Genomic DNA, 27,786 nt, shown 5'->3' with positions numbered 1-27,786 from the left:
GAAACTATATATTTCCTGGTTCCTTGAGAGATCTGTCAGCTGGAATTGCTTGGCGTGATTTTCAAGGATAAGGGAAACACTGTTTTGGCTGCTTTTCTCCAAATTTATCTTCTCAGTTCCTCACTCTAATGTTTTTAGTAAATTTTTGGTCATTTTTATCTAGCGGGAAGGTGTGATGAAATGCAGTTGACGCTAAAGAAGAATCAACTAAGTTTATGCCGGAAAAGAGAAAGTGACTGCCTTTCAGGAGTTTGCCTTAAAATTTCAGAAAATTGCAGTTGAAGAAGCAAGGATAAGATATTTACCGTTTTTGCCCCAGCGGGATGGCAGTCAGAAGAGAAGACACTGCTCCAGACTTGAAAGACTTCCAGATTGGTTGTTCTTGGATTCCTACAACCCCCGCAAAGCCCAATTCGACAAAACAGCAACTGATCTGCACAAACTCACAAGAAAATCACTGGGTTCAAACCAATTGGCTGGAATCAGAAAGGCGCACTCCAGATAACGTGGTCGCCCAAGCAAATTTATCTGAATCAGGAAGATTACCAGGAGATATTCTGCAAGAGACACAATGGCAGATGGCACCTGCATGTTATAGTTCAACAAATCTATATAGTGTAATCCGAGGCTCCAACAATTGGCTAGCAGGGGAGGCGACCAATTCCCATGGTTGCGGAGACAATTTATCCAATTTTGACACTTGGCGCGAAGCTGAGGCCGCCAATTCCCATGTTTGTGTAGACGATTTACACACAAACGACAAGTTGTTCGTACAAGACATGGACAAATGGACCAATATGTCTTTTGGAAATCTCTTGGCTTTAGCACATGTGGTGGGCAACAAAGCAGCAGTGGAGAAAGCACTTACAAATACAGATTCTGTTGCTACAAGCAGCATTTCTGCCCCCTATTTTCACCCCCAAACTGAAGGTTGTCAATTGGAAAATGCACTTACACATACAGATTTTGTTGCTACAAGCAGCACTTGGACTCCCTCTTTCCCTCAAATTGAAAGTCGTCAGTTTACTCTGAGTTTCGGGAATTCTTCACTGCAAGATCTGGACAGTTTGCTTGGAGCAAATTTTGAGGCCGAACTAAACATACCTAATGTTCCCAAGGGTCAGTATAATACCTGTTTCTATTATAGGTCAATTCTTGTGTGGCCATGTGTTAATAAATGATCATTGCAAAAGGACATAACTAGTATATAGTTTTGCAAGTTGAGAACCTAGAGGCAGGAAACTTACATAAAAACTTTAGACATGAATTACTTGAAAGCTCCGTTGCAAGTGTCTTCAGGAAGTCCAAAGAAATTCCTGTATGATCCTGACAGAGTCTAAGGATGAGAAGGAACATGCTACTTTACACCATCTGAACAGACACAAGACATTGTGACAGGATTAGTTATGCAAGCTTATATTGATATAAAACAGCAGTAATGAGTAGCATTCTTGCATTTCCAAACAATGTGTCAAAGTGGAGGACATGCTACCAATTACATATTAAACAATAATAACCGCAAAGAGAAAAATAGTTGAGCATAGATAAACGGAGCTCTGCATCTAGAACATCTTTTTACTTTTCGTTGCCGATTTATTGAACAGATACAGGTAGCATACTGGTTTTCTTGCAAATATATACATATACATGTGATTTTGTTTTCCTTCTCTAAAATCAATCTGTGCTTATATCTGACAGATGGAAGTTCAATCCCTTCTAGGCAATTTTTTGATCTTAATTCACCACCCAGAACAGTTAGAGATGCATTCTTGAGTAAGAATACATCATCCCACTTTGAACCCATAACACCAGAGAAGACCACCAGAGCTGAGCACAGGCAGGAGTCCTCTATACAGGATTTAAGCATAGATGAACTACCTGCAGGGAAAGATGCACAGGAGAATAAAATCACCAGGGATGGAGTTATGGAACATAACAAAAAGTTTCAGCTGGTCAATGATCAATTGTGTGCAGCCACATCCACACAATTGCAGGAGAATCACAAGCCTGACAAGGGAGGCACAGAGGAAACTGGTCTGAGCAAGACCACTCAGCAGAAGCCAAGGAGGAAAAAGCACAGGCCCAAAGTCATAATTGAAGGTCAACATAAAAGTACTCCTAAATCAACTAAAGCAAAACCTACTGTGACCCCCGAAACCCCAAGGGTCAAGAGGAAGTATGTTCGAAGAAAAGGAGTCAACAATCCCTTAGAAGGGGAAACCAATGGAACAATGGATTCAATCAAAATGGCCCCTAGTTCTACAGATAATCCAGTAGGCAAGAGGAAGTATGTAAGAAGAAAAGGAATCAACAAACCTGAAGATAACATGGATAAGGAAACTCCTGAAGCCACGGATGTAAAGCCGCGCCGGTATACCAGAAGTTCCTGCAAAAGATCTCTGAATTTTAACTCAGAGGACCAAGTGAGAGATGAAAGTTCCTTGTACTGTGAACCTCCAAATTGCAACAGGGAGTGGCAAGCAGAGAACTTCAATGCGGAAAATCAACCAAGGACAACTGTGCCGTACCAACAGCGGATGGAAATAATGATGGAGAGAAATGACATGGGAGTTTCTCATGAACTTTCACACTCTATGAATCAAGTAAGGGAAGATAACCTGCCAAGGCCTGAAAAACATTCGCCAAGCCCCTCACCTTCTACAAATATGGATCAATTGAAGGACAACGACGTGCTCAGAGATCAAATTGTATCTACCCGAGGAAAGTGCCAAATAGTATTCTCAGATGTAACACATGATAAAGAGGCAAATATTGTTCAGATGCGGATGAACCTGGACGGCCAGACGATACCAAAAAGTCCTAGTGATTCCATCTGCAGCAGCACATGCCTGACACCAGAAAGACAAGTGAGAGGCTTGAAAAGACAAAACACGGATACAACTGTTGAAGCAGAACTCTGCAACAAAAATGGAACATTTTACAATTCCTTGCAGGCATACCTTCCAATATTTTCACAAGATGCAGATAAGAATGATAGTACTCCTGGGTTGCAATTTCCAGCAAGCTGTAAGAGAAAGAGGACTGAAAAGGGACATAACATGGCAACATCCAGCTCGCAGTATACAGCATCTACCTTGGACAATCATGTGAAACTTGAAAGATGCTCTCTCAGAGATTCTTGCATAAAGCTGTTCGCATCAACAACAGATCAAGGATCTTCTGGTGTTCAGTTTCAAGTTAATAATCTGCTATCAATTGATCATGTAACTGATGGTATGCAGAAAGGAAAGCAAGTTTACAACGATCTGTTGGCTTTGGGACCAACAGAGAGGATTAGAAAAAGAAGATCAAAAGGCCCCATTCGAGTACGGAATTTAGCTTCTCTGCAAGGAATCTGTAAAGGACTTCCAGCATCTCCAGGCAGAGCAGCAACAACATCGAGAGTTAAACAAGATATTGAAATTCTACATGAACCAAATACATGCATGGATGCCCTTGTAGCTGACACCCATTCAACAGTGACAACAAAGAAGCGGTCAAAGAGAAGCCTGCTTATAAATTCAACAATGCAGAATTTCTACAATCACCAAAAGTCTGCCACTATATCAATGGGTACTGAAACTTTGAAGATGCTACTATCAACAAGAACCTTGACAACGTGTCCTTTCTGATTTATTTACAATGTTTAATGCAGGACCACCACTGGCTCTAACATGGAAATGCATGGCTTCAGTTGACTCAATCATTGAGCAACTTAACCAACTAGATTTAAATGCAGAGAGTGGCCCAGCATCAGCTCAGATGCAGAATGTGTTCTTGGCATACCACACACATTATGATGACCAACATGCCCTTGTTCCATTTCAAACATATGGAGCTGTTGTCCCTTTTGATAGTTCATTTGATCAAGTCAGAAGAAGGAGACCAAGGCCTAAAGTCGACCTTGATGATGAGACAACTAGAGTTTGGAAACTTTTGCTAGAAAATATAAATAGTGAAGGCATTGATGGAACAGATGAAGAAAAGACAAAATGGTGGGAAGAAGAACGAAGAGTATTCAATGGAAGAGCAGACTCATTCATCGCACGCATGCATCTTGTACAAGGTATATATCTGCAGTTATCAAGTTGTGCCACAATGTCTGACTAAACTGAGTTGACTCTGCGTGATTCATAAAACGTAGATAATTGCACATAATAGCTAAGATAAAATTGGGTAGAAGTAGAAATATCAGTCATTCATTGCACGCATGAATCTTGTACAAGGTATATATCTGCAGTTATCCAGTTGTGCCACAATGTCTAATTAAACTGAGCTGGCACTGCGTGATTCGTCAAACATAGATAATTGCACATAATAGCTAAGATAAAATTGGGCAGAAGTAGAAATATAAGTTTTGTTGTTATACCATTACTTAATCCAGGAATAGCCTCTCCAATTCTGAAGTTATGATTAACAAACACAAAAATGTATGAATACTCATGCCTTGGTACATGACTGAATAAGGAGGCAAGTAGAGACAAATCACACACGCAGCCATAAACATCAGACTGTCTCTATGCATTTCAATAATAGTATACCCAGAAGTTAGGCTGGATAAAATTAAGGTATAACTTAATCCAGAATGTTGTTCCTTGTAATCTATTCCTGTTATCCAAAGCAATCTCTTTTCATCTTAGTTGGCTTTTAAGATCTCAGAGAAAGATAATTCAAGATGCAAAATATAGGAACAAGCAAGTAGAGCACCAAAGAGGTTGAAAGAAACAGAACCTGACGCTCTCGATCTTGCACTCTGCATTTCAACTAGTAGCAGAAAGACATTCAAGTAAATAATGGCAGAACATACAAGTTCCAATATTGAAGGGAATTGAATCAAATCTGAAAATCAAGTAACTTTTTATGCAATTAAAAAAAATTCTTTAAAAATACTAGTCTTCCTTTCCCACTGTGCTTATCCAACAAAGAGGTGAACAAGACACTAACATGGCATATAATTCAAATGTTCTAACTTAAGTATGCTGTAATTTTCTTCACAGGAGACAGACGCTTTTCTCCATGGAAAGGATCAGTTATTGACTCTGTAGTTGGTGTTTTCCTTACTCAGAATGTTTCAGATCATCTTTCCAGGTTGGTTGAACTTCTTGTTTTAAGTTAGTTATACGTTTACGATTTCTTAGCTTTGGAGGGTCAAGAAAAATAAATTCATTTTACTTATCGACTCTTGCAGCTCAGCCTTCATGGCACTTGCTGCACGATTTCCCCTTGTGTCAAAGAGCCAACATATGGAATTACATGAAGAGACACTAGTTACCAAAATGAAAGAACCTGAAGTATGTGAGCTGGATCCTGAGGAGACATTTGGACTAAACAAGGAGATCTTGAATCAGTTGGTATGTGGAGAGGATACTAAAATAGTTCAGGAATTTGAAGATGATGGTATTAGAGAAGTGAACAGCGTGAAATCCTCTGGAAGCAATTTTGATGCATTTATCCCAAAAGACAACTTAAGAGGCCAATCACCTGATACCTCTAAAGATGATCTGGTTATATCACGTGAAACAATCACAAACAAGTCAATAAGTTTGACTGAGGATGGAAGAGACACAGAAGACACACTTTCTTCTCATACTGCAGAGATTTCTTCTCAGAACTCTGCAGATTCCCCAATTGCACAAACCATTGAAAGAAGTGATTCTTGCTTACTGAGCACCTCAGAAGAAGAACCACCAGCTGGGGATAAAAGAAATCCGTTCACCAGCTCTACTTCTTTTGTAAAGCTTCTGCAGATGGCTGGCACTGTACTACATGGTGTTTATGAAAAAGGTACTGAAGAAAACATGTCTTATAAAAATGCACAAGTGCAATCAGAAAGGTTGGCCCTTAACTTGCAGAATGAGGGCCACCTGGAGAAGCCTACATTCCCTGCTAAACCTGTGGCCTCATGCAGCAAGTCTATTTTCTGTCATGTACCCAGCTCAGGAGCACAAACACCAGATTTTGAGTTGTCTCAAAAACACAGCAAGGGCATCAATAGCTCTAATGACAAGGAACTTTGTGCAGCTGAATTAAGCGGGTTGTCTTCAGAATCTGCCTCACAGACCACAGATCAGAAGATCACAGCTTTTAGTTTTGAAGAGGGGGCAAAATTTTCCAGTTTAAATGCTCACTCGAGTAACAACTATCAAATTGAGATAAATCAAGAGAGAGTTGGAAAGCGGACAGGCCAAGTACCAACACAGAGTTTAGTTCAAGAGAACAATTATAAAATGCAGGAGGTTTCAAAAGTTCCCATCTACCCACAAAATTTGATAGATGTTACCGGTAGTAGTAGCAACATTGATAATTCAAAAAATTCCGAGCACAAAGAAGTTAACTCAAATAAGGACCCTGATTACCGTCCTGGCAAGACGGTTGAAGGACCGAAAGCAAAAGGAGGAAGAAACAGAAAAGAGAAAGAGAACCAAGTTGATTGGGATCAATTGAGAAAACAGGCACAAGCAGGTGGCAGAGAAAGAGTGAGAACAGCCAATACATTGGACTCAGTGGACTGGGATGCTGTAAGATGTGCAGATGTTAATGAGATTGCACATACAATAAAAGAAAGGGGAATGAACAATATGCTAGCGGAGAGAATCAAGGTTTCTATTAGATATTTGAAGCAAAGAATTTAGAGTCTTTATATTTAATTTCTTTACTGAGCAACAATAAATTGTTCAGAAACCTACAAAGCTCTCATCACCAACTGATTATCAATTAAACACTTGTGCAGGACTTCCTCAACCGCGTTGTTAGAGACCATGGAAGCATTGATCTGGAATGGCTTAGGGATATTCCACCAGACAAAGCAAAGTAACTTTTACAGCTGTCGAGTATTATCTGTAGATTCAGAACAATAAAGCATTTATATGTTCCTTATTTTCCAGGGAGTATCTGCTGAGTATTAGAGGTTTGGGATTGAAGAGTGTGGAGTGTGTGCGGCTATTGACCCTTCATCACCTTGCCTTTCCAGTAAGTTTAAGCTAGCTTGTAATGCCTTACTTAAAATGGAAAAGAAGTTTACTGACAAAGTTGTATCTGCAACACCAATAAGGTCGACACCAATGTTGGCCGTATAGCAGTGCGATTGGGCTGGGTACCTCTGCAGCCATTGCCTGAGTCACTTCAGCTGCATCTGCTAGAACTGTGAGTGTTTCAATACCTATCATACTTCCCATAGCAATGACAAACTGACACAAAATGACTTCGGCTGCTACTACCTTGTGTAGGTACCCTGTATTGGAGTCCATTCAGAAATATCTGTGGCCTAGGCTCTGCAAGCTTGATCAGAAAACACTGTAAATATTTTTTTCCGACACAAAACATATAAAATTTTATAATGAATGTAAACTATAAGTCAAGAGTGCCCTTCAATGATTTATGATGCTCTCTCATTACAGATATGAGCTGCATTATCAAATGATCACTTTTGGAAAGGTATGTTACAATTGTAAAAAGTATATTGGATATCCCAAGACAACCAGTGAATTTTGTGAAATATAAGACAAAAGCGAGATATTTTGCTGTCAGGTATTTTGCACAAAGAGCAAACCGAATTGCAATGCATGTCCAATGAGGGGAGAGTGCAGACATTTCGCAAGTGCATTTGCAAGGTTTGTACTTCAACACTCCTAGTTATTGAACCACTAGATTTCATTATTGCTTTAATATTTGTCCACAATATATTATAGTGCTAGCAGAGCATGGAACATCTTTTTGCTGTAATATTTCAGAGAATATCAAATATCTACCCTGAGGCCCAACTACTAGGAGGACAAAGATAAATCTGGAAATACCAAAATTATAGAGTTTGATCTACCCTTGACAAATAAGAAAATGGAAGCAACATTAAAATCACATCAACTGATCAAATTTAGAAAAATTTTAGATCCCTAGCATGTGACTTACAATCTGCTTAACATGAGTATCAACATTGTTAAATAATTTGATTCTGATTAATGGGTGTACAGCGCAAGACTTGCTCTCCCAGCACCAGAAGACAAAAGCATTGTGAGTGCAACAGAAAACAGAACAGCTGATCAAAATCCAATGAGAAGTATGAATACCTTGCAGTTGCCTGCACCTCAAGCTAACCAAATGGATGCTAAATCTAGAGTTAGCAACTCTCAACCCATCATTGAAGAGCCAGCAACGCCAGAGCCTATTATCGAAGTGCCAGCCACACCAGAGCCAACTATAGAAGTGCCAGCCACACCAGAACCAAACTATACACAAGCCCCAGAATGCGATATTGAGAGTGCTTTCAATGAAGACCCTGATGAGATCCCCACGATCAAACTCAATATGGAAGAGTTCACTCATAATTTGCAGAAGATCATGCAGCAAAATACGGAATTACAGGAGGGCGATATGTCAAAGGCCTTAGTAGCTTTAACTTCACAAGCTGCTTCAATCCCAGTGCCTAAACTTAAGAATGTGAGCCGACTCAGAACAGAGCATCAAGTGTAAGTAATAGTCCTAATTCATAAAAATTGGCGAGTCACACTCCAGAACCACTACATATGTTTTATAGCAAAGGCATATTATGAGCATACTCAATAAACAGTAATCTTTGAAGCTACATGTAGTATTCCATGAAACTCTAAAATTATATTGCAAGTTAAGTATTCTGGAGGATAATACTAACATCTTATAATCGTTTTCTCTTTGTCCAGCTATGAGCTTCCAGATTCACACCCTCTACTAGAAGGGGTCAGTACTATCTCTCAGAAAACACTTGTTCAAGCTTCCTGCCAGACTAACTATAACTTTTCATTTCACAGATGGACAAACGAGAACCTGATGATCCTTGCCCTTACCTACTTGCTATATGGACCCCAGGTAAGAGAAAGCCTAGGGATAGCCAAATACTTGTCGAAACCTGTCTGAAGTCTCAAAATATTGAATATATCAAATTTGTATGATAAGCAACTTAAAAGTAAAATTGGAGAACTATCTAACATAGCAGTTACTTGAAATGACAAATTCTGCCAAATGCTGCACAGGCGAAACTGCAAATTCTATTGAACCGCCAGAAAGACGGTGCAGCTCCCAAGAGCTTGAGAAGCTATGCAGTGATGAAACCTGTTCATCATGCAACAGCATACGAGAAGCAAACTCTCAAACTGTCAGGGGGACTCTTCTGGTATAAACACGATTATGATAGACATAACATCTGTTGTTAAAGGAAAAGGACAGATAAATGATTTTTTCTGAGCCAATTTACAGAACTGATAAACACAATGCAGCCAAGTTATCATATAATCTAACATAACGACTCGTAACAGATACCTTGCAGAACGGCCATGAGAGGAAGCTTTCCACTAAATGGCACTTACTTTCAAGTAAATGAGGTAAGAATAGGACCAAGTCTTTTATTCAGATAGATTATCATGCCCATTAAGAAGTTCAATTAAAATAGTTTGAATGTGAAATTTGTTTGTATGCAGGTATTTTCTGACCATGAAAGCAGCCTATCTCCAATGGCTGTTCCAAGAGAGTGGTTATGGAACTTGCCAAGGAGAACAGTGTACTTTGGGACATCAATACCAACTATATTCAAAGGTAATATGGGAAAGAAACACTGGAGTAACTAACTGTAGTAGTTCATTTTTCTGAAAGATTAACAAGACACCAATTCTTTCTGTTTATTAGGGCTGTCCACAGAAGGTATTCAATACTGCTTTTGGAGAGGTATGTCTGGATATTGGACTGTTATCATTTTAGCTGCTTCCAGTAGCACCTTATATGTCAAATGAGAAACCTTGAACCATAAGTGGCCAATTTACCATCTAAATAGGATGTAGTTTCTGAACTTTGCTACCAGTAGTCCTAGATATTGAAAGGCTATAAACAACAAGAGCAGAAAGAACACAGAGCTGAATCCCAACAACAAATCCCTCCCACAAAGCCTTCTTGCAAGAGATTCATAACAATCAATTAACATACTTCACAAGAATCTGTAATGTAGGAATAGAGGGGCAGAAAATGGGTAACAGCACCATTTTTTCTCCTAATTCCAACAGGTTAAGAAATTCACATACTTAATGGGATATTACTTTTGTATGATGGTTGAGGATCAAAGACTTCAACTAAGCATAGTAATGTAGAATTCAAAGGGGTTTGTTTTTCTCTTTTTTTCTTCTATTCATTCTCCTGTTTGCTTTTTTTTTCATTTTTGAGAAAAGATGTAGTTATTTATTTAATTCACCAACATTATTGGTCTAGAAATTATCATAATGTATAGGCACAAGCGTTCACCCATATACATATTTAAATTATACTTATTTTTTGTTTTCTCTTTATTTCAATAGACAAAGCATCAGTGTACCAGCAATGGCTATGGTTAAAAGGGTAAGCAGCTCTCAGAGTGGCCAGGAAACTAGTAATATTTCATTATTCTCTCAAAACAATGCCACCTCTCTTCCTTCTCAACGGATGGATGATCTAAGTTTTGGACATAGATGGCATTTGACAAATAGTACACAAGCAAACTCAAAAACAAGCAGAATTTATTGAAGCACAAAGGAAGTAGACGTGATAGTTTTACTTTACTCAAGAAGATTAGTAATATTCAAAATCGGACAAATACCCAATATCTTGACAAGCTAATAACAACCCTATGTGAAGGTCTTTTTTCGCATTACACCACTTCTAGTTTATAACGAGTAGATTATTTCAAGCATATACTGCATCTCAACACAACCTCGAAAAAGTTTGTTCAACCACTTTACCCTGTCTGTCTGTATCCTAATTAGCTGCCATTTTTTCAGGGTTTGTCTGTGTCAGAGGATTTGACAGGAAGACAAGAGCACCCCGTCCTCTCATCGCCAGATTGCACTTTCCAGCTAGCAAATTAGCCAAAGGAAAAGGAAAGGTAGATGAGAACTAAACATAGACTGCACTTAGTTTAACCATCTGTAGAACCCAATGTGGAAGCAGCAGGATAATGTGACAGTCCATTGGCTTGTATCATGTGAACCAGGACTGAGGCTGGATTAATTGGAAATGAATATATTTCATCAGCAAAGGTGAAATATTAATATCCTGCAGGGATTTAGGAATGATCTTTTCTTCTTATTTGTGGCCTGTTCTCATGAAATTAACTGTTTTCTCAATGGTAAATACGTGCATTCATGGTAGAACACTGATATGGGTGTAGGGTATATCAGTTTCATGGCTAAGGTAGAACATGTAGAACAGTGATAGGGGCCCATGGTATTGGCAGATCCGTGGTCAAAGCAAATCGTTAGGCAACTACAAAACATGCTGAGTAACGTAATACCCCAAAGGCATGTAAATGGTTTAATGCCAGGTAAATTGAATGGAGTCATGAATGAGTTCACTAACGTGAAAGGCACCTGTATAAAGTAAAAATGAAGTTATATAGATTTATATGAGAACAATCTACAGACCCTAAAGCTTTCACATGACTTACAGAAATGTCTTGCGAATGATCATTAACCAGCCATAGGTTTTTAAGTTTCATATGATTTAAGACTAAGAGCACCAGCTTACTATTCTAACTCAAGATCATCCAAGTAGCAGCTACCCTACAGCGGAAAAGCTGTCAAAAAAGCAAAAAAGAACGAAAAGGAAAATGTAAACTATATGCGTTTTTCATGTATCTAAGATTGGTCCAGGGGCATGAGATACAGAATTCAATTTATTCATGTCAAAGTTCCAAACCGGCTAGCTGAAGGCATGATACAATGGCCTTTTTCAGATCTAATCAGTGCAAATAAACCTTGGAACAAAAGAATGCTCAATAATGAAACAGAAGTACATAGGATTTGATTACCGCTAACATATCAAACTATAGCAAACATGAGCACTTCAACACGCAGATGCAAACATATAGTTTTTCGTCCACGACCAATCGTCTGACAGGAATTGTTGTCCATACTGTGTGGATGTCTAATTTCACCAACGTACATACTAATTTCAACAAATAGCTAAAGCAATAAAAGCAAGAGAACTAACACGGAAAATTAAAGCAGAAGCATATACAAACTCAAATCACATAACAACTGTGCTGAATCCAACTATACACAAAAAAATGCATCCTAATCTAAATGATCCATTAACGGTATTAAGATCATGCTACACGTAGAATCAGCAAACCAAACATTCATTTAACCCAATCACACAAAATGCAGATCATAAACGCATGAAAAATAAATTACAGAAAAAAAAAGAAAGAAAGAAAAGTCTTATACTCGTATCGATTCGTATACCTGCACACGTACCTTCTGAAAGCGCAGGGCTGAACCTGTGGCTTTCCGAGAGAGAAACCATGAACTTTACAATCCCAATTACCAGCGGCTTTCGTTGATAAACCATTCGGAGTACACTTCTCCTGTGGATGTATTTACGTTCGGAAGGGAAGAGAACGGAGGGCGGACGAATGGGAGATTCAGGAAAATTTTGCCGCCTTGCCGCTTATGGAGTTCCCTCCCTTTTGTTTCAGTGTTTAAAATGACGCGCGCTACACGGCGAGTGAGTGTAATTGGTTGAAGTTCAAACGCGGGTCGTTCATAAATTGTTGATGCGCTTCTCGGCTCTAGTTTTGGGCTGAACTTTGGAGGTCGTGTCATTTTAAGCCCGGTTTACAACTGTGGTACGAGATTTTGGGCCTTCTCGTGTGCCGATCCACATCATTGTTTCAATCCCTGTCCTCTCCCAATTCTCCGCCTTGTTTAACGAACATGAAAGAATAAACAATCATGGAGCCGAATCACAGCATGATTAAATCATTTTGCACCATATCGTGGTCAAAGCATTCAACTATACCAAAAAGCCGGCGGCACACCAAACTCTAGAGAGTGGGCCACTGTTACCCATTGCGAATCACGGGCTTAAATAATTTTACGATATCCTTTTCATTTTCTGTTTCAAGATATTGTTTTATCCAAACTTTGATGAAATTCCGAATTTCACCCACCCCACCAACAAAAAGTAGCAAACCAAAATTCCGCGTCACGCTCACTTATGATTCGCACGCCCATGTGACAGAATAACCACTTTCGTCAAATCTAAAATTACCCCTTGACCCTGGGGATCATCCTGCCACACTGACATATATCCTTTGCTTCTAATCGTGAATGGAAAATATTCTACTAATCAGGGCTCCTCAAGTCCACAAAAATCTTGTTGAGCCAGATAGGTCTTTGAACTAATGACAAAATTAAGAAAATGTTAAACTTGTAGGATTGTTTTTTAAACATAATTTTAAGGAATAATTACATTCCCTCGCCTAAAATTTGGTGTAATTATACATAAATTTTTTATGATTTGGAAAATTACATCTGGCACCTCTAAGATTTTTTTATTTATTTTTGTTAATATCATAAAATTCGGTAAATTTTAACTAATATGAGACTTATTTATTAGATGAAAGTAAACTTCAAATGTACTAAATGTAATTTTCTAAACTACAAAAAATTTACGTGTAATTATATCAAATTTAAAAAAATATATAATTATCCATAATTTTAATGATTTATATATTTAACATCAATTGATCCTGAAATAAGTTGATGGTGTATACTGCAATTCAATCGGCCCAATATATTTACAAATGAATTATTGTCTCGTTTTGATATTTTCATTATTCCAAATCAACCCAACTTGATATAAAACATACGCGTATTCTAATCTTATTTTGATATTTTACCATTCTATGAAGGGTTGTTTATGTCTTCCATTATTTTATCCCATCATCTATATGAATTCAAGGAGGTAATCTGCATTCAATTTAGCTAAAAGGAATATTGAGATTAAAATTACGCCATTCGGCAAAGACATCACTTCTTCCCCGCAGTCGGAGGAGAAAAGGAGAGAGAAGAAAACCCCAGGTGATGGCGGTGCTTCGGGTTTTATGAGGTTGCAGGTTCATCATTTGGCGTAAGAGTTAAATGGAAATGCCCGGTAGACGATCGAATTACAGTTTACTAAGCCAAAATCCCGACGAACCATTCTATCACCACCCACCGCCTCAGCAGGCAAAGTTCTCCGCCGGCGGAGGGGGACAATTGGCTCAGCAGCCTCTTTACTACGAGTCTAACTCAGGAGAGAAGAATAGGTTGAAGTACGAGAGAGCGCCCGCCTTCGATTGGGACGCGATTGATCAAAGATCGATTCTGGCGCAACCGCAGCAAAGCCGGATAGGAACGCCGGCGTTCCCGGGGTCTCTTGGACTGCAGACGCAATCGAGTGGGAGCAGCTTCGGTGAGAGCTCGATCTCGGGGGATTGTTATGTACCCTCGCTTACGAACCCCGAGGTGGCTTTTAGTCATTTGAGTGATGCGGGCGGCGAGTTCACGGTGAAGACAGCGGAGGTGTCTATTGGCGGCGGCGGCTCATCGTCTTCAAAGAGCTGGGCGCAGCAGACGGAGGAAAGTTATCAATTGCAGCTGGCTTTAGCTCTTCGTCTCTCCTCAGAAGCCACCTGCGCTGATGACCCTAATTTTTTGGATCCAGTGCCTGATGAATCTGGGTTGGCTGCTTCTTCATCACCTGCATCTGCAGAGGCCATTTCTCATCGTTTCTGGGTAACATAAACCAAGCTCTAGACAAGACATTTCTGTAGTTGCTTTTTCTCTTTGGGGTTGAATAAGGTTATTTGCTCGAAATCAATTATTAATTAGGGAGGAAATGCCATTGCTTGCTCGGCTGCCGGGCTAGGAAGGGGAGTTATTTATACTAATTCCGTTAATACCAAGTTATGGAAATTTTGTGTTTTCTCAGAAGACATATTATTGCAAATATCATGAAAAGTATGGCTTAAAGAATGGTGGATTCACCACGGATGTTATTGAGTCCATTTCTGCATGAGGGTTATGAGTGGAAAGTGGTCAACAATTGCAGGGTTGAGCAACACACGTGAAGAATAATCTTCCAATCGCTTAACTTTCATGGGTAAATTTAGATACTGAATCATCAGTCTGTTATCTAGTGGCTTTAGTTGTCAAGTGGGGAATCTTATTTCTATAAGGAACGGCGTCAATGCACTTCAGAGAATAATTTAGACACGTAGCTAATTTGAATAGGTGATGGATGACGGAATGAATCTAAGACTTCATAATGAGATGCGGAATTGATGCTCTTTGTATTGCAAAAGTGTTTTTTAGGCATAGTACAAATTTACTGCTCTAATCATGACTCATGAGTATAACTGTATAATTGGGTAAGTTCCAAAAATAAATTAATTGTGATAACTTATTTCCACCATATCAACAATTTATGCTCTTTGTATGCTGCATTGTGAGGTTCTTTATATTCTTTCTTCGGTAGAAAGAATTAGGACAGCACTAATTGTGTGTTCAGTGTTCATGAGAGAGAATATTGGTGAGGTTGGGTGTAGCATTAAGCTTCTGAAGATCAACTGTGCTTTTGTTTTTGGTTCCATTAAATTTGGTGTACAAGTGGTTTGGAATTCTAAACTTGGTGAGGAGAAATCTCCCTTTATCTATTTACTTTTTATTCTTTATGTAGGTGGCACCTCTTTGTCGTAGAGGCAACAGAACTCCTAAACAGAAAGACTTAGAGGAACATGTTAAATGAAAATCTAAACGCTGAAGCTTAAAAGCCTTCCTTGGAAGATTGACCAAACACCTTTCAGTTCGAGTATCCTTCCAGTTACGTATGAATTAGAAAGAAAATCCAATGGTATACCCAAGATTTCTAAGACTTGATTGCTTAAGATATAAGAAATATGGAGAAGCTTGCTTCTGATGTATAGCATTTGACTTGTGGCATTTGAATCATGGTCTCTTTGCATGAATCAAATTGAATTGCAAATCTCGTCAAGTTATGTTGGACTGATGATTTACCTTTTAGCTAGGAAAAATTCTTCTTTCTATAGAAGGCATGCATGGAGAATAGAAATGAATGTAAGATTATTACTAAATAACATAGTTAATTACCTAATATGGTACATAGAGGGCAAGTGAAGGATCATAAAGAATATCTCAAGAGAAATGATTTTTTGGCATTCTCCTATGTGTCTAAGTATCTATCAGTTTATGGTTTTTCAGTTTTTATAATTCCCTGACCTGAGATTTCCTGGTCTCTTAGACTATAAGTTTGTTTACATCAGGTAAATGGATGCTTATCGTACTTTGACAAAGTTCTAGATGGGTTTTACATGATTCATGGGATGGATCCATATGTTTGGGCTATGTGCTCTGATCATCAGGAAAATGGCCGTATTCCGTCCATTGAATCCTTGAAGACTATTGATCCTGCCCTTGTATCTTCAGTTGAAGTGATCTTAGTAGATCGACAAGGTGATCCCAGCTTGAAAGAATTGCAGAATCGGGTCCATACCTTGTCATCTAGTTGCACTACCACAAAGGAAGTAGTTGAGCAACTTGCTAAGCTAGTTTGCAATCATATGGGGTGAGTATTAGAAGCCTCTAGTTTATTTTTAAGCTAATTCTTTTATTTTATAATTTTGTTTTCTGTCTTCCCTAGGGGTGCAGCTTCCAGTGGGGAAGACGACTTAGTTACTGTTTGGAAAGAGTGTAGTGATGAGTTAAAAGATTGCTTGGGGTCCATTGTGCTGCCAATTGGCAGTCTGTCCATCGGACTATGCAGACACCGTTCTCTGCTGTTCAAAGTATGCTTTTGTTGCCACTTTTTGCAATTATTTGTTGGTTGCACTTGTGCTTGTGTCTTGTAAACCATAACAACCTGCAATTTGCCTAGAGCTGCCTCACATACCGAAGTTGTTCTGCTTTTTCTTGCCATAAAATAGGAACGTTTACAATTTTTCTCTTGCAGAACACACTAAGACATGTTTGGTTACCTCAATCTCGTCATTACTGAAAATAAATTATGGACCCTTTCTGAATTTAACTTTTTGAGAACTACATACACCATCATTAACTACACTCCTCCACGAAACAGCCAAGTTCCGGCTTCTACTTGCAGGGCCTTCTTTTTCATGGGATCTAGGTAACATTTCAGGTGTAATTGCAGTAATATAAATGGAAATAACAGAACCCAAATATACTTGAAGTGAAAAATAAAGAAAGTTAAGCTGCCTATCCCAATGTTCATAGGAGGTTGTTGGTCTCCATTGTACCTATATACTTTTCAGTTGAAATTTGGTCAAACAAAAGAAGAATGAACCATGTAAATAACAGAACTCAAATTTTCTGATGTAAAAAAGACAAAATGGAAATTAGCTGCTAATAAAACTGGAAGCTCCAGGACACCCACGCCCAAGCTTGACAGCCAGCATTGAATCATCACTGAAGCCACTCACTAGAATCGTCTCTAGTTTTGTACCTCTTCAACCCCTGGAAAATGAAAACATTCAACCTTTTCTGAAAGGCAAGCTTGTCGTAATCATATTATTTCTTATGGATCTGAATGCCTACGGTCCTAGCTTTGTTGTGGAGTGTCTTGGAGAACTTTTGGTGGATTGTGATAAGAATGGACAGTTCATGTTCTGAGAGGAGGAGGGGACGGAGAGAGAGAGCAGGGGTGGAGGTGAAGTGGGGGACAAATGGACAAAGTTCAGAAATCCTTTCACATCTTTGTAGTTGTTAGGGATCGAGGACTGAATCATTTATGAACACCTCCATTTGTCCTTGTAATGTTTCTAAACAATAGAAAATGCCTCTTTCTGCAGTTTCATATTTTGCTTATGTTTCTAAATATTTCAGAAAAAAGAATAATCCAGTGAACCAACAGATCCTCTTTTTTATATTTCCACTTTCCTCAGCTCGTAAGAAAAAGAAAAGAAAAAAGATCAGACCAACTTGGTCACTTTGGCCTATTTTTATTGCTTTTCTTGGGCTATGACACTCTTTTTTGTTGATATTTTGCTGCTCCCGCCATGAATAGTCTTCTCCTTAACTTCAAATTATTTGCATTGTATTCTGTTGTAATATAGTTCTCTCGTTTGCTATTAGATGCACTGTTGGAGAAGTTGTTTTTGTGTGCAATTTAACATTTTATTATTTGACAGGTTTTAGCTGATATTATTGGATTACCATGTCGAATTGCAAGAGGATGTAAGTTTTGCACTAGAAATGATGCTTCATCATGCCTTGTCAGATTTGGGCTTGACAGGTATGCATTTATTAGGATGCCTCCATCCATTTATTCACTGTAGGACGAAGTATAAAAATGTACTTCTGTGGTTGAAAGATTGACAGCCGGATTCTAATGGCATATTATCTTGAATTGTGAATTTTAATAAAAACTGTGATAAATTGTCAACTAACATTGGAAGGAAATAGCCTGCCACTTTTATCAGGAATGTTATCAAGATTTAAGTGGTCAAATTACTGTTGTGATCACCATTTCAGTACATTTGCCTTACCTGTTGTTATGTGCTGGAATGGAGGAAATAACATTTTGTACTGCCTAATTTTTGTTGTTATTTCAATTATCTGAGAGATTGATCGACACTGCTTAACTTTTATGGTCCCTGTTGTTGTGCATTGTTCTTGTGTGCTGCATTCATGCTTTTGTTAATAGTAGACATAAATGTGACAACTGCTAGACTAACTTATCCATTTTGATGTTGATGTCCCAGGGAGTATCTTGTTGATTTGGTCGAGAAACCAGGATACTTAGTTGAGCCTGATTCCCTGCTCAATGGTCCTTCTACGATCTCAATTTCTTCACCTTTACGCTTGCCACGATTTAGGCAGGTGGAACCCGCAATTGATTTCAGGTTGCTGGCCAAACAGTTTTTCTCAGATTTCCGATCTCTTGATCTCGTGTTTGATGATTCCTTAGCAGGTGAGTCTATACAACTGGTTTTCTTTCAGGTTTCACACATAGCTGCGACTGACTTTAGAACGTCTCTAACCTGCTTTGAGCTATGTGGGTGGCTGAATATAAAATGGACCCACTTGATTGGTTCGAATCAGATCCAATATTGTTGTAGCACCCTCTTTGCGAGGTTTTTCATGTCATTCAAATCTTCTCCTTTGACATGTTAAACCAAATTTTTTTCTTCCAAATTAATTTAGTATTTTGATAATGGGGAACAGGGAGGGACACAGAAACAATTAAAAGAATTTTAGCTCAGTACTTCACAAATGAGTGGAATTGCTTTTTATAGTTAAAATTTTTTCTGTATGCTGAATCCTGTTCTTCCCGCAATATGACAGCTCTGGGAACCAGAATCAATTCTTTGCATCTCTTTATGATAGACTGCAGAACTTTGAAGTTGATTGTCCTAGGAGTATATGCATTTTTAAATATCAGTCCCGTACTTATGGTGAACTTTATCATGGAAAGCTTTTGGTTGCATTGTGATAGTTATGTGCAATCTATTCGGTACGGAAAAGTCTTAGTATTTACCATGAAACGAGGTACAACCCTGAGTTTCATACAGGGTAAATGCCATGATTTAACAGTTGATGTTGTTGCAACTCGTATTGGAGTCAGCAAGAGCTGACATTGGGCTAAGTTTGGCCCAGGTTGATTATATTCACAATTCTCCAAGTTTGGTTATAGAATTGTTTCATTACCAATGTTTCCTGAATGTTGAGGTTTGCGCTAGGATTGCTTGCCTTTTGCTGAGCTAACATGGATGTAAATAGTCATGCCCCCTCGCTCATTGAATTTCATCCATTGATTCATCTTGTCTGCTCTGTGGCAATGCTCCTTTTACCATATTATTTGTTGTGGTTCCATATCTCAGATTGACAGATTAATTTTTGGTTTGGTTGGACTGAACTTTGAGTTAAAATATTGTTATTGTTTGTAACAGCTGGAACTGTAATTGGTGGAGATACTGGTGACTCCATGTATCCTAAACAAGCAGAAAGGAATAGTGCAGATAGAAACAGCTCCCCGCGCAGCTCAAGCAACCGAGAGGAAATATTTAACACGCCATTTCCCACAAATTCCTGGATAAAGGTTCGTGGCAAAGAGCAATTGCTTTCGAAACAATCGAACGCTCAGGATGTTCTAAGCTCCATGAATGTTGTTGAAGGCTCAATTCCTTTGAATCTTATTCCTCCATTTGGGCATAAAGATGTTCAGCCGCTTATTCCCCCACTGGATCCTAGAGTACATACAACTAAACATATGAGGTTTGGTGAAAGAGGTCGATTAGTTCCATCTAAAACAAGTGAATTTACCTTTGAAGTCGATGATCTAAACATTCCCTGGAGTGATCTTGTTTTAAAGGAGAGAATTGGGGCAGGTATCTACTTCTCCTCGGTCTCAGTTGTTGCTTAACACCAACTGTATTGTTATTGTATTATGTTGGAGAAAGTGCAATTTCCTAGTTTTCTTAACTGTGTGCATGACAATTCTCCTTCCTTATTCAGGTTCCTTTGGAACAGTTCATCGTGCTGAGTGGAATGGTTGTGTAAGATATCTTTCCTTTTTTTCTTCAGATATGTTGCACATACTTGTTTGGCTGTAGCCTTGAATTCTCTGCCCATTCTTTTTTATGTTTCTTTGTCAATTCTAGGTCCATTATTTTTTAGATGAGGCAATGTTCCATAATATGAATATTCGGTGATTCCCCTATTTCCTTATTGGGTTTTAATCACTTAAATCTTACAAGAGCTGATACCTTTCAGGATGTTGCAGTGAAGATTCTCATGGAACAAGATTTCCATGCAGAGCGGTTCAAAGAATTTTTACGAGAGGTAGGCTCAGACACTCTCTGGTCAACCTTTGTTAACCTACTTTCTTGCTTTAGTGTAACTTTCTTGCTTGGTTTAGGTGGCAATTATGAAAAGATTGCGCCATCCAAATATTGTGCTCTTTATGGGTGCTGTAACAGAACCACCAAACTTGTCCATAGTAACAGAATATTTATCTAGGTATTTTGTTAAGCCTTAACTCCAAATCTTATTTGTCTTAGTTACTCTACTGTCGATAGCTCTATTCCAACTGTCTAGAGTTCACTTTTTCATTTCAGAGGTAGTTTGTATAGACTTTTGCACAAACCTGGTGCAAGAGAGGCAATGGATGAGAGACGTCGGCTGAGCATGGCTTATGATGTGGTATATATTCCAATCTTCTTGTTCTATTTTTTGGTCTAACTCTCTCTTACTTCGACATTCTAGTTTTTTAAGTTATACTTTTTGTACAGGCAAAGGGGATGAACTATCTGCATAAACGCAACCCTCCTATTGTTCATCGAGACTTGAAATCTCCTAATCTCTTAGTTGACAGAAAGTATACTGTGAAGGTAAGAAATATGACATCTTCGGCTTGCATACTGACTGATGATGTAGACATTCATTTTGTGAAGCTGTTCTATGGTAAAGGTTGTTCATACTGGTAGGCTGGATGAGTTTTATTACACAATATTACGTGAAGCTTTCAAGTTTCCATAGCATTATGTAGAGGAAATCTGTTTTTATTGGTAGGAGAGATCATTTCATGTAGCTGAGTTTATTATTGAGATGTACATATATTTTCTGAATAATCTGTAATATAGATAGAAGTTGTATTGGTCATCATTCATTATGGACAAAATAAGCATGTTCAATCTTGTTGCTTAGAATATTAATAGATTTCTCCTTCATCTCAAAAGTTGTGAGTTACTTTCATGAAAACTCTTGAAAATGATTGGAATTTATGTTCCACATCCTATGCTCCTCCCCTGTTGCTTCATCTATTTTGGATGAGCATCCGGATCTTAATCTTACCTATTCAACAAAGGCCAGATATGTAGTTCCACTCTGGTTGTTTGTGTCCTTGTTCGTAGTGAACTTTCTATATTTACTGGCCTTCTTTCTTTTCATCTGTTAGATCCTTACTATGTAATGTCTTCATCAGGTCTGTGATTTTGGTCTTTCCCGTTTAAAAGCAAATACGTTTCTTTCATCCAAGTCTGCTGCTGGAACTGTAAGTTTAATTTCCTATATGCAATGATTTCATGTGTTAATCTTTCGATGGACTCTTCAGTGTATAAGAAGAAACTGCTTTTCCTTCCTTTGTAGCCTGAGTGGATGGCACCTGAAGTGCTTCGTGATGAACCATCAAATGAAAAATCAGACGTGTACAGTTTTGGTGTGATTTTATGGGAGCTGGTGACATTGCGGCAACCCTGGGGTAACTTGAATCCTGCACAGGTTGGTGAAGTGGCTTTGATATTCAGTGATAGAACCTTTGAACACTAGTCTTTTATTTTTTTTTATTGTAATGGCACCATTAGAAAAAGTAAGTAAGAAAGAAAGAAGCGGACATCAAAGAAGAACACCATTTTGAAAAGAACGAAAAGAGGAAAAAATTGAACAGGCTGATCCCTGTCAGTTTCTCCTGGTAATCTTTTTCCCCTTTAGGATTGCTTTTTAATTAAATACGTCTTTTTGTTTAGCAATTGCTGCAACTGTTGTGTTGTTTACTGGTATTCTCCTTGAGCTTATTACATACAGAGATTTTCTTTCATTCTTTGACATTATAGGTGGTGGCGGCTGTTGGTTTTAAGGGAAAAAGGCTTGAAATTCCACGAGATGTGAATCCACAAGTCGCAGCACTTATTGAAGCATGCTGGGCCAAGTGAGTGGTTATCTGGTTAATAATCTAAAGTTGGTTTTAGCGGGTATAGGGTAGGACTTACATGAATTTTAGTGGATTGCATGCTAATCTGAGATAATTTCCGTATCCTTATTTTGATTAGTAAATTTTTCACATGCATTTTGGTCGGAAACGTCTTTATTATATAGTTTGGCATATGACTTATGGTCCTCTTCTGCTACTCGTACCTCTTCACACATGTTCACTTCTATTTACTTTTATGGACCATCTGTTGGCTTCAGATTTTTAGCCATTAAATTTCACTTGAACTTCAGGAAATTTTCATGGAAATAATTAATTTTACACAATATGGGACTGAACAGAGTTTCTGGACTGAACCACTGACCAACTTTTAGCATTTCCATAAGTAGACCTATCGTAGAGTTGAATTTAATATTTCTTATTCACCTTAAATTAAATGTGCAGTGAACCTTGGAAACGGCCCTCCTTTTCCAGTATTATGGATACTTTGAAATCACTGATTAAGTCTCCAACACCAACTCAGCCAGGTTCTGCATAATTGCCCTTGCACACATTAACGTCGGCAGCAGGAAAGCTCATTTTTTTTTTAATGTGCCAGAGTCTGATTTAATTTCTAGGCAGGCCAGCTGCTTGGATTATGTAAGGTTTGTATATTCAGAGAACTGTTACTTGACTTGGTCTGATTACGGACCCTCAAGTATTTTATAGCATTTGAATACTATCAAAACTTTTAAGTGTATTGTTAGCATTTGAGTGTTGCCCTAAAATGATAGACTTACCTAATTTATTCTCCCTATATAGGGCTACAAACCTTGGACCATTTTTTGAAATCATCTTAAGGTTTCCCAATTATCTGAATTGTATTGCTGTCCATTTTGGCATGGTCTAGTTGTTCGATTTGTAAATCCTAAAATGCTAGGACCTGCTGTCAGGAAGGGCCTTGATACATACAAATATTTTCAGCATGTTATTTATAAAAGCATTTAGTTAATGACTGAATAAGCTGAAGGTATTTTGTTTACTCAATCGGTCTTATCGATGAAACTAGAAATGAGGGAAAAATAAATGGAAAGCAATTTGATTTCAAGAAAAGAATGAATAACTGAAAGGCAGATAGTTGCCTTCTCAGGATTTTTAATGACAAATGTAAGCCTTAAACGGTGTTCCAAATATTTTCCCAATAATAGACCCTGAGTTTACAGGAGAGACTTTACATTGATTGTGAATCTAATATTGCCCTAATGTTTTTGCAGGTGTCCATGTACATAGCAGGTCGCATGAACTTTCAAGGATACTGTATCTTTTTCTCAGTTCAAGTCATTTACAAAATTGTTGTAACTATCCAAAAGTGTCAGTGGCAAATGTAAAATATGTATTTCAATTTGTTAATGACAGATGTTTATATTAATTGTAATTAACCTTGTTCATAGGTAATCATTTTGCAGTTTCCAGAAGAAGGAAATCGTTTTGCACATCATGCATCATTTTGATTTTCTAGTGTCTGTTCAAGAGCATTTTTCTTATATTAGTTGATTTGCAAACCAGGTGTAGTGGATTATTCATCTAGGTCTATTGCTCATCTGGATTGTGACAGGGATCACGTGATGATAGCATGTTGCCCATGACGAAAAGATGAAATGGGCACGCTACAAACATTAAACAAGAGAGCCAGTGATCCGTCCCCTGGTGTAAGTATCCTGATGAAATTGGTAATGTGAGAAGGGCAACTTTTTGTGCAGGTTATTTCAGGAACCTGTTTACAACCAATTGAGCCCGCTGATCCCAGTTTACGACTATTGTTCCGTAGTAGACACATCACATGAATCACAAAATTGCAGCCATATCCTTACCTACCCAGATTCACGTAATTGGATACCATTGCCTATGCAAATGGCAGAGGGGATAACATCTCGTGATCTCAATTTTATAGATTGAGCAGCAACGCTATGTAGAGACTAAATTGCTTCAGAAAACTGGTGAATGTCACGGTTTAAAACTAGATGAAATTGAAGGCAATCAAATGAATTGGAATTGACAACGGAACTTCATAGTCAAGTCGATAATATTATCAACAGAAATATATAAGTAATACATAGTCCAGTGGACAACTCTACGGACAAAACCCTGCAATGCTATGATTCAGGAGCAGCAACGAAAAGCCCTATGCATCCATATTTCTAAACCTATCGTCTGCTTGGAGGTTCTCTTGGATCTTTAATTATAACTAAGGAGAGTCCTCATCCGTCCACCCCCCAATGCCTGAATTTCCTGCTTGCTGCAGTGAACCTATGCCACAAATATCCGACAACCCACCATTGACACCTAACTCTGGCCCGTCGTAATTGCCAAGATTACTCCAGAACTTTGTTGTAGAACTAGACATACCAGCACCAGGTCCAAAACCAGTGTTCCACACATCTTCCATAGCCATGTTTCCAGTCCATGCTATTGAGAATTCAGGAAAACTATTCTCCATCAGGAAATCCTCTGGAAAAGAGACGAAATACTCGTTTCTTGATTGTGGCTGAGGCGTTGTTGCACTCTTTCCTGTCAGAATTGGATCAATGGACTGTGTTTGCTCCTGTGTACGAAGGAATTCATGTACCATTGCCAATTCATCTTCAACCGGAGACAGCACGTTCACTGCACCAAAAACCTGGCTGTTCCCTATATCTTGCAACGAGATGTCAGGCAACTGTTTGAGTGCAAGTGGACCAGAATCGGATATTGCAGAGGGGAAAGCAGAACTGCAGGGCTCTAGTTGGGAACTCAATGTGCTTGGTTCCTGAGTCTGATGTTTTACAAATTTCCGCATTGATCTTGGGGAAGTAATGCTCTTTTGCTCCCGTGTCTCCTGAAGCCGAGCTAGAATTGCAGGGTTCTTGAACATTTTAGCCAAGAATGAAACCATCAGCTTTTGACGTTTCTCTGCTTCCTCAAGCTTCTCCTTCACAACTTCCATACGCTGAACCGTACCACGCTGCTGCTGATGCAATTCGACCAACTCCTGCATCATGAAACTTCTCTCTTCCCTCAAACGTTCGATTTCACCTCCCAATGCAGCTTTCCCTGTCTCACTTGGTGATCCATAGGAGCTCCCAATCTGCTGAGACTGATGTGATTTGCGCCTTTGGATTTTCTTCAACAGATGCCTCTGCCCTTTTACAAATCCTTCGTTGGTGAACTCCCACTTGTCTGCATCAATTTTTCGAAATCCCTGTGTGTGTATATATACCCGAAAATCATTCATAAAAGAATCAGCTTTGAAGAAAATTACAAATAAGGATAGGGACAAATTCAATAGAAGTTGCAAGAAGGTGTTATGCAGTATAGGCAATAAGACCAGTTCAGTGTTTTCACATCAAAATGGAAGAAATAAGTTTAGATGAAAAAAGCTTACTAAATATTCCATGGAAGCTTAAACTCTACCTGTGAACGGATGCACATCCCAATCTCACCGGTCCATCGGAGGAGGTTGTAAAGAAGATTTTAGAAACTCAGCACTATTCTATAATCACTATAACAAGTCTTATACATCATCAAGATTCAAAGCAGCTCTAATACAATTTCAGGGGAGACATCTCAAACAGGAAAATCCTTCTCACTAAAGAAACAAAAAAAATTATACTCTAGTGTAATTTGTACAAATCCCCCAATCTATACAAATTACATCAGCTCATACAATTGCAAAAAGAACATACAAAAAAATGAAACGGAATCCTCAAAGGTTTACTTTACATAGTTGAAATTCTCAGAAACAAAAATAAAGAACCGAAGCAAAAGGAAAAGAATCAATATATACACAGACCAAGAGCATCCCAGGGATAACTTAAATCGATACCCACATATGTATTGAGCTGCCGAACAAAGCTTGAGAAGTTGTTGTGCTTGAAATTCCTAGGCAAAATCATCCTCGCAAACTCTACAGGATCCCACACCACGAAGCTATCACCCCTCTCTCCCCAAGAAATTATGGAATCCAATGAAGCGTCATCCACCAAATCATACGTCTTTGAGAGGAACGGTGGGATTGGGTTCTCATGCAAGAACTCCAAAGGCTTCGGCATACCCGACGGACTCTCCCCGCCTGCTGCTCGACTCACCGCAACGCCGGCTTTGAATTCAAATGAGGACGCCATCGACAAAGGCAGAGGAAAGGATTGGGGAGGTGGAAACGTCGTCGTGCCAGGTGGGTTTTGAAAGCCATCGGGATCCATGATCTTTTCTTGTACGACGGGAGGGATTAATCAGTATATACTGCTCGAAGGAAATCTCCCGGGAGATTTCGAGCTGCAGAGAGAGGAAATCCAGGTCGGTTTTTTGTAGATTTTCCGTAAGGGAGCATGAAAATCTTGTAAATGGGAAAATTGGGGTGTGAGGAGAGAGTGGGCCTGAATATATATACGTATTGCCGGCCCTGAAAATATCAAGAAAGTGGAGTAAGGCGGTGGAGGGCTGTGGTTGCCACGCAGTTTCCTCTCCATCAATTCACAGTACTGTAGTAACATTTTCCCCCAGTACTCTATAAACACTTAACTAGAGCATATATACACCTACTCTTGTTGTATGTATGTATTTATACCTACCTGTTCAATATATGTATATAATTATACGTAGAGTATACGCAGACGCAGAGAGAACAGTTGATTGCAATAAGGAAGATGAGAGTGTGTGGAGGGTAACAGTAGACAGGTGGGGGCCAGTAGGGATGAGATATTTTGGAGTTTGTGTACAGATATGTAACTGTTATTTTCGGACAGTTTGAGTTGAGTTTGAGGTTTTACTCAAACTGTAGTGGGTTTGAATTCAGGGGCGGCTACCGCGCCTGAGGGTTTCTCGCCAGTTTAGCCAATGAGAGTGCGTGATTGGGGCAATTTCGAGATTGTGAGGGGCCACCCCACCAGTGCTGCGATTGGGCAGCGGCAGACTTCCCAATTAAGTAAATGTACTGTGCTTTTGTTTCCTCTAACGGGTTTTGTACAGTGGTCAAACGCGCGTGCATGTGAACTGCTACTAAAGCGGTGAATAACATTTAGGGATAATTACATTTATATTTATTTTTTATTATTTTTTTACTCAAATTATTCTCATTTTCTTTAAATTACAAAATTATCTTTGATAACCTTTTAAATTCAAAAATATCCTTATTGATTATATTAATTTTAAATACCGAAATGTCCTCAGGGTATTTTCGTAATTATTAAAAAGTAGAAGTATCACAGTAATTTTTTTAAGATGAGTAATATGAGCCCATATATTTTTTATTATTTATACTAATTTTTAATTTAAATA

At 38.6% G+C, this 27,786-nt stretch overlaps 3 protein-coding genes and 2 long non-coding RNA genes across 12 annotated transcripts; 2 read left to right on the top strand and 3 right to left on the bottom strand.

Moving 5' to 3' along the window:
* Window positions 1-193: 193 nt before the first annotated feature.
* Window positions 194-3,099, bottom strand: LOC148785118 (uncharacterized). Its single transcript, XR_016062810.1, has 3 exons — window positions 2,961-3,099; window positions 2,317-2,849; window positions 194-1,371 (listed from the first exon to the last, which is right to left on the bottom strand). It is a non-coding gene; the product is annotated as an uncharacterized LOC148785118 (long non-coding RNA).
* Window positions 324-11,076, top strand: LOC105174218 (DNA glycosylase/AP lyase ROS1). 2 transcript variants are annotated; one of them, XM_088875390.1, is made up of 20 exons: window positions 324-1,119; window positions 1,699-3,573; window positions 3,656-4,066; window positions 4,998-5,088; window positions 5,189-6,599; window positions 6,731-6,810; window positions 6,885-6,969; window positions 7,052-7,143; window positions 7,227-7,295; window positions 7,398-7,434; window positions 7,528-7,610; window positions 7,968-8,462; window positions 8,673-8,709; window positions 8,781-8,838; window positions 9,003-9,142; window positions 9,285-9,350; window positions 9,447-9,561; window positions 9,652-9,690; window positions 10,311-10,350; window positions 10,770-11,076. In XM_088875390.1, exons 1-20 carry the CDS (start codon window positions 324-326, stop codon window positions 10,792-10,794), a joined length of 6,045 nt encoding a protein of 2,014 aa, XP_088731516.1. In that variant the 3' UTR covers window positions 10,795-11,076. The 2 variants fall into 2 exon arrangements, with proteins under 2 accessions (XP_088731516.1, XP_088731515.1); XM_088875389.1 differs by lacking the exon at window positions 10,311-10,350.
* Window positions 7,852-9,078, bottom strand: LOC148785117 (uncharacterized). Its single transcript, XR_016062811.1, has 2 exons — window positions 8,970-9,078; window positions 7,852-8,882 (listed from the first exon to the last, which is right to left on the bottom strand). It is a non-coding gene; the product is annotated as an uncharacterized LOC148785117 (long non-coding RNA).
* A 2,566-nt stretch (window positions 11,077-13,642) lies between the features above and the next one.
* LOC105174217 (serine/threonine-protein kinase CTR1) lies at window positions 13,643-23,908 on the top strand. 6 transcript variants are annotated; one of them, XM_088875392.1, is made up of 17 exons: window positions 13,646-14,549; window positions 16,097-16,398; window positions 16,474-16,618; window positions 17,978-18,081; window positions 18,551-18,759; window positions 19,739-20,176; window positions 20,304-20,344; window positions 20,562-20,630; window positions 20,707-20,807; window positions 20,906-20,990; window positions 21,080-21,178; window positions 21,772-21,840; window positions 21,936-22,067; window positions 22,400-22,494; window positions 22,939-23,021; window positions 23,093-23,138; window positions 23,748-23,908. In XM_088875392.1, the coding sequence occupies exons 1-17, from the start codon at window positions 13,914-13,916 to the stop codon at window positions 23,761-23,763; spliced, it is 2,670 nt and encodes an 889-aa protein (XP_088731518.1). In that variant the 5' UTR covers window positions 13,646-13,913; the 3' UTR covers window positions 23,764-23,908. The 6 variants fall into 6 exon arrangements, 3 of the variants coding, with proteins under 3 accessions (XP_088731519.1, XP_088731517.1, XP_088731518.1); XR_016062809.1 differs by lacking the exons at window positions 23,093-23,138; window positions 23,748-23,908 and adding an exon at window positions 22,151-22,257 and having other exon boundaries at window positions 13,645-14,549; window positions 22,939-22,983; XM_088875391.1 differs by lacking the exon at window positions 23,748-23,908 and having other exon boundaries at window positions 13,645-14,549; window positions 23,093-23,352.
* Window positions 23,909-24,538: 630 nt separating this feature from the next.
* Window positions 24,539-27,202, bottom strand: HSFA3 (heat shock transcription factor A3). 2 transcript variants are annotated; one of them, XM_011096117.3, is made up of 2 exons: window positions 26,340-27,202; window positions 24,539-25,711 (listed from the first exon to the last, which is right to left on the bottom strand). In XM_011096117.3, the coding sequence occupies exons 1-2, from the start codon at window positions 26,709-26,711 to the stop codon at window positions 24,719-24,721; spliced, it is 1,365 nt and encodes a 454-aa protein (XP_011094419.2). In that variant the 5' UTR covers window positions 26,712-27,202; the 3' UTR covers window positions 24,539-24,718. The 2 variants fall into 2 exon arrangements, with proteins under 2 accessions (XP_011094419.2, XP_020553738.2); XM_020698079.2 differs by lacking the exon at window positions 26,340-27,202 and adding an exon at window positions 25,924-26,289.
* Between the last annotated feature and the right edge of the window lie 584 nt (window positions 27,203-27,786).

Source organism: Sesamum indicum, linkage group LG11, assembly GCF_026168435.1.
Source record: "Sesamum indicum cultivar Baizhima isolate 11 linkage group LG11, ASM2616843v1, whole genome shotgun sequence".
Lineage (NCBI taxonomy): Eukaryota > Viridiplantae > Streptophyta > Magnoliopsida > Lamiales > Pedaliaceae > Sesamum > Sesamum indicum.
Note: the sequence above shows the minus strand (reverse complement) of the source record. Positions and strands in the feature narration are given on the sequence as shown.